This window comes from Gavialis gangeticus, unplaced genomic scaffold (assembly GCF_001723915.1).
Source record: "Gavialis gangeticus isolate Ggan-Ray unplaced genomic scaffold, GavGan_comp1, whole genome shotgun sequence".
Lineage (NCBI taxonomy): Eukaryota > Metazoa > Chordata > Crocodylia > Gavialidae > Gavialis > Gavialis gangeticus.
In genome coordinates this window covers 2,314,310-2,329,325 of record NW_017728973.1, presented here as the reverse complement: position 1 = coordinate 2,329,325, position 15,016 = coordinate 2,314,310, and the positions used below count along the sequence as shown (strand labels likewise).

Genomic DNA, 15,016 nt, shown 5'->3' with positions numbered 1-15,016 from the left:
TGGCTGTGAGATATGCAGTACTAAAATTGAACTTTGGGTGCAGATATGATGAGGCCTGAGCTGTATGCCACAAACAGAAAAGGGTAGTGAAGACTGTTGCACTAATGATCAAAGGCCCTTTATGCTATGTAGTAACAGTTTACATGCCTATTAATTATTGCTAAATTACAGCCTCACAGAAAGTTTCGCTGTCCATTTTGGATGCTTCAGATAAAGTATCTCCCATTAATGTCAATACCAGAGGACATTTTAACTGTCCAATCAATTTTTATTCAGTTCATATTTGCTTTAATAGCACTCGCCTGACATGAATTTATTCAGCTTCTGGTAAAGCATCAGGACTGCCTTGAAGCCCCATTTTGCAACTGTGAAAGACACAGTTAAAGCACAGTCACCTCCTGCCAGAGGGTTCTTCAAACTACTCTATCTTTTTAGAGGGACGAACTCTATGACATTTCCCAATGGGTTAGATTCCTGCGTCATCTCAAGCTACTTGTTAGCATCCTCTTTTACAGGACTTTCTCACTCCCCTCAGTCGATGTCCTGCACTCACTAGCTGCATTATTTTAAGGAAAAGATGGCAAATTATCCCAAATTAACTGCAACACATTTGCTTCCAGTTTTGGGGAAGCCACAGTTGCAGCTCATATGAAGAATGCAGAATCTTCTGTGAACAAACTCCAGGGATCCCTGCAGGCAGAGAAGACCATAGCAGGGTGCGGGGCCTGGGACAAATTGACCTGTGTGGGGCCCAGACAAGGTGGTGGTGGGGAGAGTGGTGAGCAGTTGGACATGAAGCCGGCCTGGCTTCACGGGGCCCCCTGAAATGCGGGGCCCAGGGAAGTCACCCCAATTTGCTCCCCACCCCAGGGGCGGAACTGCCTGCAGGAAAAACCCAGCTTCACTAACACTGCCCCCTATGAGAAAGTTTCCATTTGCAACCAGGCCAGCAAATCCTGCTGGCTGCAAGTGTAATCAAACAGTTAAACAGGAGCATCTGGCATCAGAGCTCCTGGGTACATTTCCCAGCTCTGACACTGATTTCCTTTGTGACCCTGGGCAAATCCCTTGTGCCCTATACTCATATAAAGAGGAGTCAGCACAAGTCCTATGTTTTACTGAAGTCCTGGGTTAATGGGCTTAACACACCTTGTACTGGTACCCTCAGTATAGGAACAAATGTTATCTTCAGGGACTGATTTTCAAAGACGTCAAGCATCCCCGCTCATGCTACTGACATCACCTGTGGCCACTCAGGACCCCTCAAGATATCATCCATTAAAATCTAGGCCTCAGACTGCCACATCTGTAAAATGGCAATAACAACCTCCATGCCCAGTAGCGGTCTGTGTTGTGGTCAGACAGCCCTGAAGTTGCCTTCTCTTCTCCTCATCAGCAGGTATGTTCTGACTTTGAACACTCATTGTTTGTTGCTGGCATTGCTGTTCACTTCTAGTGCCTGGGAGGGTCTGGTCGATCTGTCATCTCATCTCTAACCTGGCTGGAGGGCCGCACGCAGAGCGGTGATGGACGGGTCATTTTCGACCTGGAGGGATGTGGGCAGTGGGGTCCCCCAGGGCTCGGTCCTCGGGCCTGCACTGTTTAACATCTTCATCAGCAACTTGGATGAGGGGGTGAAAAGCACCTTGTTCAAATTCGCAGGTGACACTAAGATGTGGGGGGATGTCGGCACGTTAGAAGGGAGGGACAGGCTGCAATTGGATCTGGACAGGTTACAGGGGTGGGCGGATGAGAATAAGATGGGATTCAATACTGACAAGTGCAGGGTACTGCACCTAGGGAGAAAGAACCAGCAGCATACCTACAGGCTGGGGAACTCCCCTCTCATCAGCACGGAGGCAGAAAAGGATCTTGGATGAACATGAGCTGCCAATGTGGGGATGCGGTCAGGAAGGCCAACCGCACCTTGTCATGCACCCACAGATGCATCACCAGCAGGTCCAAAGAGGTGATCCTCCCCCTCTATGAGACACTGGTCAGGCCGCAGCTGGAGTACTGCGTCCAGTTCTGGGCACCACACTTCAGGAGGGTTGTGGCCAACATGGAGAGGGTCCAGAGGAGGGCCACCCACATGATCAGGGGGCAGCAGGACAGGCCCTACAGGGAGAGGCTACGAGACCTGAACCTGTTCAGCCCCCACAAGAGAAGGCTGAGAGGGGATCTGGTGGCCTTCTATAAACTGGCCAAGGGAAACCAGCAGGCATTGGGGGAGTCCCTGTTCCCCCGAGCACTACCTAGAGTAACAAGGAATAACGACCATAAGTTGACAGAGAGTAGATTCAGACTAGACATCAGGAGGCACTACTTCGTGGTCAGGGTGGCTAGGATCTGCAACCTACTTCCAAGGGAAGTGGTGCTCGCTCCCACCCTGGGGGTCTTCAAAAGGAGGCTGGATGAACACCTTGTTGGGGTCACTTGACCCCAGTACTCTTTCCTGCCATGGCAGGGGGTCGGACTTGATGATTTGCTCAGGTCCCTTCCGACCCTACAAATTATGAAACTATGAAACCAGGCTGTACCCAAGAGACCACTACCAGAAATGTGCCATGTACCCATCTGGGAGTGGCATTAACCAGATGCCCCCCAAAGAGACCTTTTAAGGAAAGGCATGCTTAGGGCAAGCTGGTTTGTTTCTGTCCTATTTCTAGCTCTTCTTTGTGTATTCCTTGGAAAATGGACCACAAAACTGCTGTCCCTTCCCTGCCTGCTGCTACTGACAAATCACATCTAAAGCTGAGTGAGATCAGGCTCAGTTAATGTCATTTGCTAACTAATTTAATTGCTCTGAGCACAGATACAAAGGCTTCACAAAACCCAGGGAAGCAGTTCTCCAGTCATGTGGCGATGTCTACTTCAGAAAGTTCTAGTGTTGTGTATATTATACATTTTTTCCTTTTACCTACTTCTGCACATCACATGGACATTATTATGAAACACCTGAGAACCTCACACTTTTAGTCTCCCACCTCTCTTGTACACTAAGGCAGTGCTATTTTCCCCATTGTACTGATAGGGAAACTGAGGCACAGACATACTAAGCAACAGTCCCACAGAGAACTAAGTCTCTCAAATCCCTGCCAGTACCTTATCCACTGCACCACTGTTTAGCATCCTTCACCATAACACCACATAGTACCTTGCACCTTCCCCTGGCTTTTTAAAGATTCATTTATGTGTCTACATATCACTATTGAGAAGCAGGTCAGCCAGACACATCCCCATGTTACAGATCAGATAACTGATGCACAGAAAGGCAACGGGTTTTCCTTCAGCTCAGATCTGGGAAGCGAACCCAAGAGTCCTAGCTCCTAACCCCCTGGATCAAATGTTGAAGACAACACACTTCTCCAAAGACAAAGGTGACTGCAGTTGCAGAAAGGTTTACAGACGGTTTGCCTCATTGTTCTGTGGATTTTGAAGTAAAACAATGCGAACAGCTCTGAAAAAGCTCCAGGAGTTGAGCCATGCTGCACATAGTCTTTCTAAGGAGCTAGTGCATCCGGCCAGTGCATTCAGCCCACTCGTGCTACAAACACTGAATGGCACTTTGTCACGGCATCTCTCTGCTCCACCGAGCAGCTCCATAGAGAAAAGCCTGTTTTGAGCACACAGAGGACTTTGCTAGCACAAATTGGCTCCTTCCACTGGGTAATGCTGAATGGTTCTGACACTTTGAAGCCACCTGAGAATTTCCCTGCTTCTACTTGCAAGATGCAGTGGCAACTTTCTCTCAACATATACACAGCTGCAGATATTTGAGACAGAAAACCCTGTTAGAGCCTGGTTTTCTCCCCCCAGAGTCTGGCACTGGGCTTCCCCCCACACAGACATTCTTCCTCAGCCCAGCCACATGTAACAAAGCACCTTGATAAAAGCAAACAGAGTATGATGTTCTTGTCCCAGTCTGTGATAAACACAGCTCTGCTGAAAGATCCCTGCTGCTTAGATTGTACATACCAATTCTTACTGCTTGGGAGCATCTGTCAATGAGAAGCATCTGAGACCCAGAGTCCAGCAAGATTAACCAGCATGCCCTGGGATCCTTGTGTTGCTAGCTTCAGAGAGAAGTTGCATGAAACCAGGGAGTAGTTTTTGGGTACAGCCTGAGCAGAGAGTGAAGTTCTCAGCTTTACAGTCAATTCCTATGGACTCAAATTACTTTATTTATCCCTGGATGTTCCTAATGATATAAATAGAGATCTCTGCGTTGAACTTCCTGCCAGTCACCGAGGTCAGAAATGGGAATTCATAGGGAGACAGTATTAGTTTGGATGGTGCCTTTTGTTGTTCTGGTTTTACAAGACACTGTTAGATCTTGGGGATTTGCAACATTGCAATAGCCGGAACATGCCTTCGGAGCATGAAATATGGCTTCTTTATTATGGTGTTTTGCTTTGAGGGGCATAAGGGTGCAGAGCTTGGGAAGGATTCAGAGCAAAACATCTGCTGGGTTCGTGAGAGCCTCGTGACCTGCCCAGAGAGCAAAAAAGATTCTGCTGTGCAGTAGTAGGCAGCTCTCACTCCATGCTGCTGAAGTAGCGATGATTGTTATAATGTTTTGTGGTTGCAGCAGTAATACAACCAGCACTTGGGTTTGGTGAAAGCAAAGGGAAAGTTAATTGACTGGAGTGGAGCTGCCCTCTGCTTGCACCAAGTCTAAAAGTAATCCAGCATAGCTGGAAAAATGAAATAAAGACCCTACATAAGTCCAGCTCTTCTGAACTCACATTTAAGGCTCATCTGGCAGATGGGATCTCTGATGATCATGTCAGGAAAGGGATGGGAGGAACTAAAGAGGAGACAACAGGCTTTTAACTGAGAAGTAAACTTCATCCACAAGGTGCTGAAAAGGATTTAAAGTCCAACACATGGGCCAAGCTGAAAGTCAAGTCTTGTTGAGCATGACAGCTTGGAAATAGCCCCATTGCTGGGCTATTTCCTCCCACTGCCTGCAATTTCCTCCCTGGATCAATTTCCTACCAGGTAATTACATTAATCTATATTTCCCACATGGGCTCTTTTCAGTCTTTTTGTCTGCAGGGAGTTCCATGCCAGTATGTAACCACACTCAGGCCCTGCAGCCTGCACTCCTCTCTGAGACCACGAGATACATGCCAGGCTGAACTTGCCCTATGCCATTCTAACCAGCACTTGTTCCTCCTCCATTGGAGACAGCGCCTCTAAAGGTGTCCAGTCACTCCTTGGTCTCTCTGCTGAGCTGAGCAAAGCTGGATCTAGCTGAGAAGCCCAAGCTGCAATGCTGCTGTTTCTTTTTAAAGCAGACACATGTCAGATGGAAATGATTTGCGCTATCTACCGACCAGCTTTGGATTCAAACTGGTAATCTTGAGGCGTAAGGTTTCCATGAAGCCCAGACAGCTTCATCGCAGTTCTCCAGAGTGCTTATAGACACTTATGCCCTGCTGTTCTCTCTTGCTACCTATTCCTGCCAGGATTCAGAGCTATTTGCAACCTGCAGCTTTGCAGATCTTCTCTAGAAGCCACAAAGATGCGTTGCACACACACACCCATGTCTCAGACTGCTAGAGCTTTGTCTTCTCCCATCCCAGCTGGGTGTGTAATCACTAGTGGCCTCCATGCACTAGGGCATCTGGTTGAGAGGAGCCCACAAGCCTGGACTTCCCTGTAGGAAGGAGGGTGGAATGTTACCTGCTTATTTTGCAGGCTTGGGCAGCATGATCAGATGTTTCCAGCGAGCATGAGACAAATGTATGTTCAACACCAATCTGACCACAGAACACAGGCTCTATGGGCAGAGGTGTAACTGGCCAGTTCTGTGTCCTGGGCTGTAGTGATACACGGTGCAGGGGCAGGAGCTGGAGGTTCACTGCTGCAGAGGGCAAATGTCACCTCCTTTTTTTGCTGCCAACAAGTATGTCAAGCAACCATATAAACACCAATGTTCAAGGGCAAAAAAGCAGGTGACAAGTTAACCTTCTCTGACACCACTCTCACTCCCCACACCCCTCATAGCACCCTGTTTCTGCTACCCAGACATTGCCAGCCCCATCACTGCTGCTCTTCCCTGCTTGCTGCTGGAACCAAAAGCTGCTGCAGGGTGCAGGGGGAGTGGGAGGGGAAGATGCACTCCCTCCTCTCCCGCCCCCAGGCTCCATGCCAACACACTGACTCCCTAGGTAGTACCCAGGGTGGATGCTCCGCTCACCCAACCATTGCTTGCCTCTTTAGGAAGTGTCCAGGGTGGATGCTCCTCTCACCCAACAACTGTTGTGCTACCGCTTCTGGGATGTTGGAAGGACAGCCAAGTGGCATAAACAATAATGAGCAGTTCAAGTTAGCTGCTAGCTCTGACAGCTAAAAAAGGGAACACAGGCAAAGAATGGCTGTGTTAATGGCATCCTCTGCTGTGATCCTGCACATTATTATAGGGGAAAGAGATGGGCTCAATCTGGGGTTGCAGAAGAGCCCAAGGGAGTTCTGTGTATGACTTCCATTCAAAGACAAGAGGAAAGGGGAGCCCGGTGTTTCTGAAAATCTCCCCTTTAATAGACAGCACTCCTAATTGGTGCTTTTTTAACACATTTGGGCCCCTACCTCAAAACACCTTGCATTTCACCAAGGTAGAAAGCTCTTTTCCCCAGGATCCTGCAGATGTTCACACCCCTTGTCCTACTCCAAGTACCTGGATCCTGTAGCCCTTCACACCCATTGTTCCACTTCAAACTGTGAAGCGTGTTGGATGAAATGGGCTAACACTCCTCCACCAAGCACACATGATGCTGTGGTCTGTAAGCTAATTGTGGCTCATTTAACTCAATTGCGATTCATTCCAGAGACAAGCCTGTCTGGTTGTGTGCTCTCCCTGGCCACCTACTGGCAGAAGAGCAGCAATTGACTTGGGAGGACTATGTGTAAACAGCTGTGCTGCTCCTGTTCTGATCCCAGTCAAAACTTAGGGCAATCAGTTCCCAGTCAAAGGAGATGTCTGTTTGCAGCCAAAGCTGTCTGGAAAAGGGAAGTCAGTATCACAGCCCCCATTTCACAGAGGGGCCAACAACATTCAAAGCAGGCCTACACTTTCAAGCCCTGAGCTCCTGGGCAAGTGAAGGTTTTGATGATGAACTTCAGGTAGCCAATGCTGAAAAGATTGGCCTAGGTGACTTGCCAAAGTTCACTTGGCAAAGCCAGTGTCATGGGAGTGGCAGGGGGAGAAAGACTTGCCAGGCTGGCAAGTCAGAACAGTGGCTCCATGGGAGGATGCACAACTGGGCTTGTGTCTCTCTAAATGCCCCTCCAGGCTCTGAAAGGACCTTCTAGCACAAGCATCTGTTCACATGCTATATCCCCAAGGAACCCACTGCTCATTGGTACTGATATCTCCCAAGACAGCAGGGCAGTAAATTGCCACCTGCTATGGAAAAGTCCCACTCAGACCAAAAATGGATTTCATTTTGGTCAAAATTTGTAATTAAAAATATTTATTTTCCCTGTAAAACCTGCAAACTCTGGTGGGGGGGGGGTTGGGGGGGAGGTTGTTTGTTATTTTTTTTAGAAAGGGGGTCTCAAAAAGTAAAGAAACCCTGCTAGTCCACTAGTTAAGAAAAAACAGTTTCTAGCAGAAACAAAAAATAGCAAAGGAAGTTTATTTTTCTTTTCCAACCAGTTCTATTTACTTTCCTGGCCATAGTAAGAAGCTTCTGATATAGTCTGATGTTTGATCAGGGAGGTAGGGGGAAAAAGGAAAGAGCATGATATTAAGTACTTGAGACACAATCTTATATATCTTATTATATCACATCACATCACAGCACATACCTTAAGCCTTTGACTTGTCTTCAGAATGACCTTGAAGTTAGCAAACTACCAGGAGAAATTTCACAGCAAGTAGAGCAGGCCTGATTACCCACCTTACCATATGTGGCAGGTGGCAGACGCCTTATATCTTTAGATGCTCACACTCTCTCCCTCTTTTTTTTGTTTCAACTAATAAACTATCCTCCAAAGCAACTTTATTACTATTGATTCTGGGAGTGAAATCCAATTGATCTTGGTTGAAATGAAGCATCTTTTTAATTCTGGAGCATAATAGTGATAAATGGAGTAGGAATTCACCTTTCAGGATTGATCTTGGACGCTCCCTTGTTTCAAATAGGATTCTTGTCTCCTGATCAAGTTCAAGACTTTTTGCAACATACACACCTAAAGCACTCTCACCCTGGTCTTGCAAACAGACTTCACTTCAAGCTCAGAGTGGTGCATGTAGGCTCAACACACTCATTTGTATTGGTCAAAGAGCATGCTAGCAAACTAGGAAACTGCCTGGTCTGCGCACTGGGAGCCATATGCCTTTGTCTGGTAGCTAACAAGACAGGGGTTTCTCTATCAATAGGAGCTGACTGCAGGAGAGTGGGGCCACAATAGAGTAAGTGTCCAGGGTAAACTTAAGAGAGAATTTGTGGGGTGATGACATTTATAAAGCAGCATGGTGCAGTGGGTAGGGCACTGGACTGGGTCTAGGCAATATGAGTGCTTGCCCCAGGCCCTACCAACAATCTGTCTTGTGACCCTGAGCAAGTCATGCTGCCTTTCTTGCCCTTCTCCTCCCTTGAGTAACGTTTTGTAGTGCAGCTTCCTGCTGTGATTAATAGTCTGGAGGTACTTTCATTTTGGTACCCAGGTATTTGCAGCTGCTCTTGCTCCTTAGTCTGGTGGTAGGACACCCCTGTTGTTCTTTTGGGAATGTGGTGTCAGGATTCCCTTGCTGTCCTGAGTGAAACCCATGGCTACGTCTCTATGTGCTCTGTGGGCACTGCTGGACTCTTTGGAAAATTTGGCCAAAACCGTATAGGCTGAGCCCTCTTGGGGCACAAGTCCTGGCAGGAACTCACCATTATCATTCTTACTCAAAGCCAAGTGGAAGTGAGGATGCTTTGCGTCTCCCAGAATCAGCCCCATCTGCATCTGCACTGGATTCTCCTGGACCACGGGATATCTCCCTACCCACTAACTGCTTTCTGGCCAACTCGCTGCCTCCAATTATTACCTATGTTTTCGGATTATTCCTTTCCTATCCTTAGATGCAAGCAGCACTTGACAGGTTTAGGCAAGGTACAGTGAGTGTCAAACTCTCAATGGCTGGGTTGTTCCTGAAACACTTCCCTGAGCCGTTTCAGACAGGGAAACAGCTGATTTCCACCCCCTGCTATTTAATAACTCACCGTATTGAAGTTGGGGAACAAGTTGAGAGGGGATGTCCCGTTAAGCCTGAAGGTCAGAAAGTGCTTGATATCCAAGGGCGGATGCAGGGGACGGCCAGGAATAGGCAACGATGTCAGCAGGGGGCTGTTGTGCCCGGATGGACCTGAACAGGAGGAAAGGACAGGAGGGGAGGGAGGGCAAAAATGAGAGAGAGAAAAAGAAAATTTAGATTTCTGTTGATTAATGAAACTGGATGGAGCAAAGGGCAACCCAAACTGGATGAAAAACACTGGTTTTCTCCATTGACTTAAAACAGCAGATCAACACTGTGGTTTTCCAGAGAAGAAGCAATCCAAAACTCTCTTGCCAGGTGATCTGGACAAGAGGGTACTGAAATGCTCTAAGACTTCCTGCAGAAAGGCCTGGATATGTCATGCAGTGGGCTTTTGCATCTATATTACTCAGGTGAAAAGAATCCTTTTTTCTGAACCAGCTCTAATAATGAGCAAATGATAATTACTGAGGTCTCTCTCCTGCCTTGAGGAGTCAGGATTGGCTCTGGGAGGGTCCTAGCAGGTTTTGCTACAGGATCAGTGCCTGAGATTGCAGGCTGCTTGGGGCAGGGACCCTGCCTTCCTTTGAGTCACATACAGCTCCGAGCATACAGACACTTATAAACTATGGAGACACCGTGGCAATAAAAACAATATTAAAGCCAAGTCTAACTTGGCAGGATATGGGGGGGAGGGGAGTGTACATCCCTTGGCTAAGAGGGACTGATGTAATTTTCCAGGGTGTTTGACAACCAATGGATTCTAGGTGCCTGGATGTTTTAGGCTTATTTGAGCTGCGAGTACTGGGGAATAGCTCTTCTTCTCCTCCACCCCTGCTATCCTGGATGGAAAACCACTAGGTGATGGTATTCTCCTGCTGACTCTCCCCACCAACTCTTGCTATTCTCTCTGACAGATCATTAGCTCCTATAATAGAACCGCCCATGTCCTGGGCGCCACAAACCAGCTTTGCAGGCTGCTTGGCTTCTTCCCCCGCAGAGTAATTGTGAGCCGTGGTGTGTGATTTAAAATTAGTGTGCAGTTAATAAAGAAAAACCTATAGAAATCAGAGAGAACCTCACAGAACAGAATGCAAGAAGCTCAGAGCCCTTGTGGATCCTGAGCAGAAGCTGCATTTAAATCCACACTGAAAGATGAATTGTCACGTGGCAGAGGAATCAAGCCTGCTGTTCTCCACTCTGGCAAACTGCTTCTCCTCCCTTTGCCTTGATTACTACTGCCACTGCTTTTCAGGCAGAGGCTTTTTGTGGGGTTTCAGGTACATGATATGGAGCCTGGCTGTATCATCCCTGCTAACCAGCTCTCTCTCCTATGGAAGCAGCTCAAGCCAGGCTCATAATTCCACTTCTTCCCAGCACAGGGTAGGAGCTGTACTCTCATCACATGAAAGGACTCATCTGTGTTCCCATGGGATGGTGCCCTAGAGCCACCTGGGCAACGTGATACCCCTGGCATGAACCAGCACAAGGCTCCCAGCAGCACCAAAGCCCCTAAGCTACATCATTACCCTTGGTGCCATGAAAAGGGTCTGTACTTTAGTCCTGCATGGTCCTGTGGCAGAGGACAGGATTGATAGGGAGGAAGGGAGCCAGCAGAGCCCCACTGACATGGACCAGAGCCCCTCACTATACCCTGGGGCGGGGTTAAGGCTTTTGTTCCAGGCCATATATTGGAAGCATCACTGCAGGGTGCTGCACAGAAGCCTCCCCCCAACACCCACTCTCCATCTGCAGAGCCAAATGCATCAACTTATGCTGCCCTTCAGGCTGAGCCGAGCTCAAGATGTCCATCAGAGCCCATAGGCTTACACGAGTTTCACCAAAGGGGATCCCAGTGCAGCAAACTGAATGTCAATATAACCAAGCACTGAACAACCATGCAGCCTGCAGCAGGTGGTCTCTTTCTGCACCCCAAGGCAGAGCTTATGTTGTACAAAAAGCATGGAGGAGCCGTGCTGGCGTGCTCTGCCTTCATTTTGACTCCTGGATTGGGACTAGGATATTTCCCCTTGGGACAGGTCACCTGAGAACTGCCCAAAAGGAGTTTTGTACTTGCTTGTCCAGTAGTGGATTCTGGCCTCTGTCAGAGTCAGGGAACTGAGGGCACAGACAGATGGCCACATATTCCTGTTTACACGGGTGTCGTAGATCCACGTATATTGCAGTGGTATCAGGAACAGAAGAACGCAGTAGCTGCACTTAGTAGATGGCTATTACTGCATCTCACCACTAGGTGGCATGAGAGCCTCCCTTTCACAAACAACTCCTCTGGGATGGATTTGCAGACAGACAACACATAAACTTGTATAATTTAAACTGGTGGATTTTTACCCCTGATTCTTTCAGGAGTAATTTTACGCTGGATTAAATTAAATGACTTTGGTTTATGACAGTAGGGGGCAAACTTTTTGGCAGGAGTACCACAAATTATCTCTGACCCTTCCCCAAGTGCCACTCCAATCTGCTTCCCCTGCCTGAACTGCTGCTCTGCTTTCTGCTTCTTGTCCTATGCTCCTTGCCTGATTTGCTGCTCTGCTTTCTGCTATATCTGCCACTGTGCTGCCTGCACCCTCTCATAGCTGCCCAGACCACTTGCGACACCTGAACAGCAGGCTGGTTTACGGTATTATCTTATCTGTCTTCTGCCTTTTTTTTGAACCAGTGTAATGACTAGTCTGTCCATGCTTTGAGCTAAACAAAGAGAGGTACTTAGCAATATCAGTATGAAGTCAGGCAGAAGGCAGGATAGATTTACACCTTACAGATTAGCTAAATCAGAGATTTCCAAAGCAGCAGCTTAACAATGCTTATTTCGCATGTTTATAAACTCTTATACGTCTATGATTTAGTTAGAATAGTGTTTCTCAACCTTTTAAGTAGCAAGTACCCCTTAACTTCTGAAAATTTTAATAAGTACCCCAACACTCAATTTTCCAGGGGATTTTATATTTACAGACTAATATGTGCCGTATGTTGGAAGAAGGGCTGTGTATATAAGGCCGCAATATGACACCTTGTACACCTGTGGTGCACAACTCAGGTATGTATCTGGGCTAGAGGTGACGTAGGCCAAAGCTAGGTGGGCTGAACCCAGTGCCACGAGGGTTGAACCCAGTGCTGTGCAAAGCAAATTATTACTGGGAAATTTAAAGCGCTGTGGAATATGTGGCACACCAAATTTTTTGCCATGGTTTTGAGAGGAAAAGAGGGCAAGAGAGAGTGAGTGCTGGGATACCTGCATACCCCCTGCATGTGTCTCATGTACCCCCAAGGGTACGCGTACCACAGGTTGAGAAAATATAGTCTATAAGGTGCAGATCTATCCTGCCTTCTGCCTGAGCTAAACAAACCATTGATCTGGTTTACTGTGGAAATTCCTATCTTCCCATCTCAGTCAGTAAGTAATAAACACTCACTGATCTGTACTTGAGTCTGTAAGAAAACATAATCCCCATCTTTTCCCTTTAGCTTGAATTTATTTTAGGTTCTCTTGGCTTCAACTATAACTTTGAAAACTCTTAAGCCAATAACAGATTCCTGCCTTGTTACAGCTGTCAGGCCTGATCCTTCCACTCCAGCCCTTCCGCCCCCTTCACATCACCACAGAGGAGAAAACATTTCAGTCCCAATTCTGCCCACTCACTGAAACACAACAAATGTTGGCCACGTATTCCCCGGGACACAACACAGATAATGACGTGCGGATCAGAAGCTGTCGACCGGCTTTAAATCACCCCAAGATGCTGAGAGAGTTCAGTGCCATATCTGGATATAACTAGATGCACTTCTGTTTTAAAGAGATCCCAGTGGCTTTGAATGAATCTCTGAAATCACAAATGCGCCATTAATGGAGCCACACAATTACCTCCGAACTGCTTTATTTACATAAGAGCAGAATGCTTGCTGACAGCATGGAAGCTCATCAGAAAGTTAATGGGTTGGGTCCAAATGAGGCCTTATCTTTGCCGTATTGTTTGCAAACAGACAGGTGTTTGCAAAGAAAGGAGGCTGGTTTAATCTGGGGGTTTCTTTCTTTTGGAAGACAAGGGTCAGGGAGCCAGAGCAAATTTGTTGCATTGGGAGTTGCAGGTATTGAAATATGAGCTACCTGTCTGCCATACCAATGGTGCCTTTGTCTTCCAGCCACTCATCTAGTTCACACCCAGCAATCACTGCCTGGGAGAGGAAGCGGCTCTCTGGTGACAGATGTGTTCTGCGCAGCAGCAAAGGTGCAGGAATGTGCATGTAGGCATGGGGAAGAGCAATAAAGACCCCAGTTGCCAAAAAGCTTGGCTATTTGGAGCAATTTGAAGGAGAGCAAAAAGCATCACTACTAGATCCCTGCCTGTGGCTGGGACACCAGAAGAGTTGGGAAATCAACTGCATGCATATTTGGTGGGCGGGGGTGGGGGCATCCAGCTAGCAGCTACTGATTTGGAGTAACCTGCAGGGCTGTTTCAGCCCAGAAGCCCATTTCCCTCCCACACTAACACCCTGCAAATGGAGCTACTGAGAAGAAAAGATAGATGAAAGAGAGTCAGCATCAAAGTCTGAGGAGGGTATGGCCACCCACAATGCTGCAGGGACCCTGGGGGTGTGATCCTGCTGCCTAGTAAAGCCAGGGGACAGTTATACCCGCTCCTGCTCTATCACAAACAACATCGATCAGACCCAAGGTACAGGTAATGTAGGGGGTTGATGTTACCAGGTGCTGATGACTTCCTGGGAGGGGCTAAGTGCCACAGCTCCAATAAGAGCTCCACAATCTTTATCATTATTGCTCAGTGACTGCAGAGAACACCATAATTATTAAATGAATCAAGGCCCTTAACCAAGGCTGAGGGTCCACTGTACAAACACACAGCGTGAGGTGGTCCCTGTCCCAGAAAGGCTAAGGTCCATTCTGTAGACCCATCCTAAGGTCTATCCCATCCTGTAATGGGATGCACACAAGGATGAAGGGATTTGCCCAAGGTCACACAGGATATCTATAGCAGTGCAGGGAACAGGATTCAGGAATCTGAGAGGGGTATCTTAGCACAGGACCCTTCTTCCCCTTTAGATACTGCAGAAACCAAAGGATCTTTGCAAAGAAAGACAGTGCAGAACACCTGACATCACAGAGCCCTCCTTGCTCTCACAGTGGAAATGTTACACAGGAATAGGAGCAATCAGTGTCATTTTAAAGACCCTTTCCAAAATGCTTTACGCTCGTCCTATTTAAAGGGATTAAACTGATTTGCGTCCTGTGCACTTGGGATTTTACACAAACTGGGACTGTCTGACTCTTTGTGGCTGTGTTATAATGACAAAAAATATGACAATAATCTGCTACTGTATTTTAAGCTACTCCTGTGATCTTAAAGACATGGAGAAATTCTCTGCGTTTGCTATATAAACATAAGCCTTTCTAGTTCCTTGCACACAAAAGAAATTCAACTGAATCAAGCTGTTTAATGTCTAAGAACAAATACCATCACCCCCAGCACCTTGTTCCTTGCACCCAGACGTATCAAAATGCTTTACAGAAGAGGTTAGCATTTTCATCCGCTTTCTAGAAGTAGGGCAAGGCAGAGATGAAGTGACTTGACAAAGGTCACCTGATAGGTCAGTGTCAGAGCCAGGAATAGACCCCTAGTTTCCTTTGTGGGGCTCTGTCCACTAGGCAACACTGCCTCATCATAAATAGATTCTAGGCAGCCCGAGAAGAACTGATTTACAAACGCTGGTGAAATCTCAGTC

At 47.3% G+C, this 15,016-nt stretch overlaps 1 protein-coding gene across 5 annotated transcripts in view; it reads right to left on the bottom strand.

Annotated features, from left to right (window-relative positions):
* Positions 1 to 15,016, bottom strand: part of ZNF385C (zinc finger protein 385C) — a 203,589-nt gene that overhangs the window by 43,160 nt on the left and 145,413 nt on the right. For 4 of the 5 annotated variants that reach the window (XM_019506193.1, XM_019506211.1, XM_019506185.1 and 1 more), the window contains exon 2: positions 9,222 to 9,364. In XM_019506193.1, the coding sequence (XP_019361738.1) occupies positions 9,222 to 9,364 (143 nt within the window). Of the gene's footprint in view, positions 1 to 3,978; positions 5,979 to 9,221; positions 9,365 to 15,016 lie in introns of those variants that run through there. The other variant, XM_019506219.1, reaches the window with a different exon arrangement.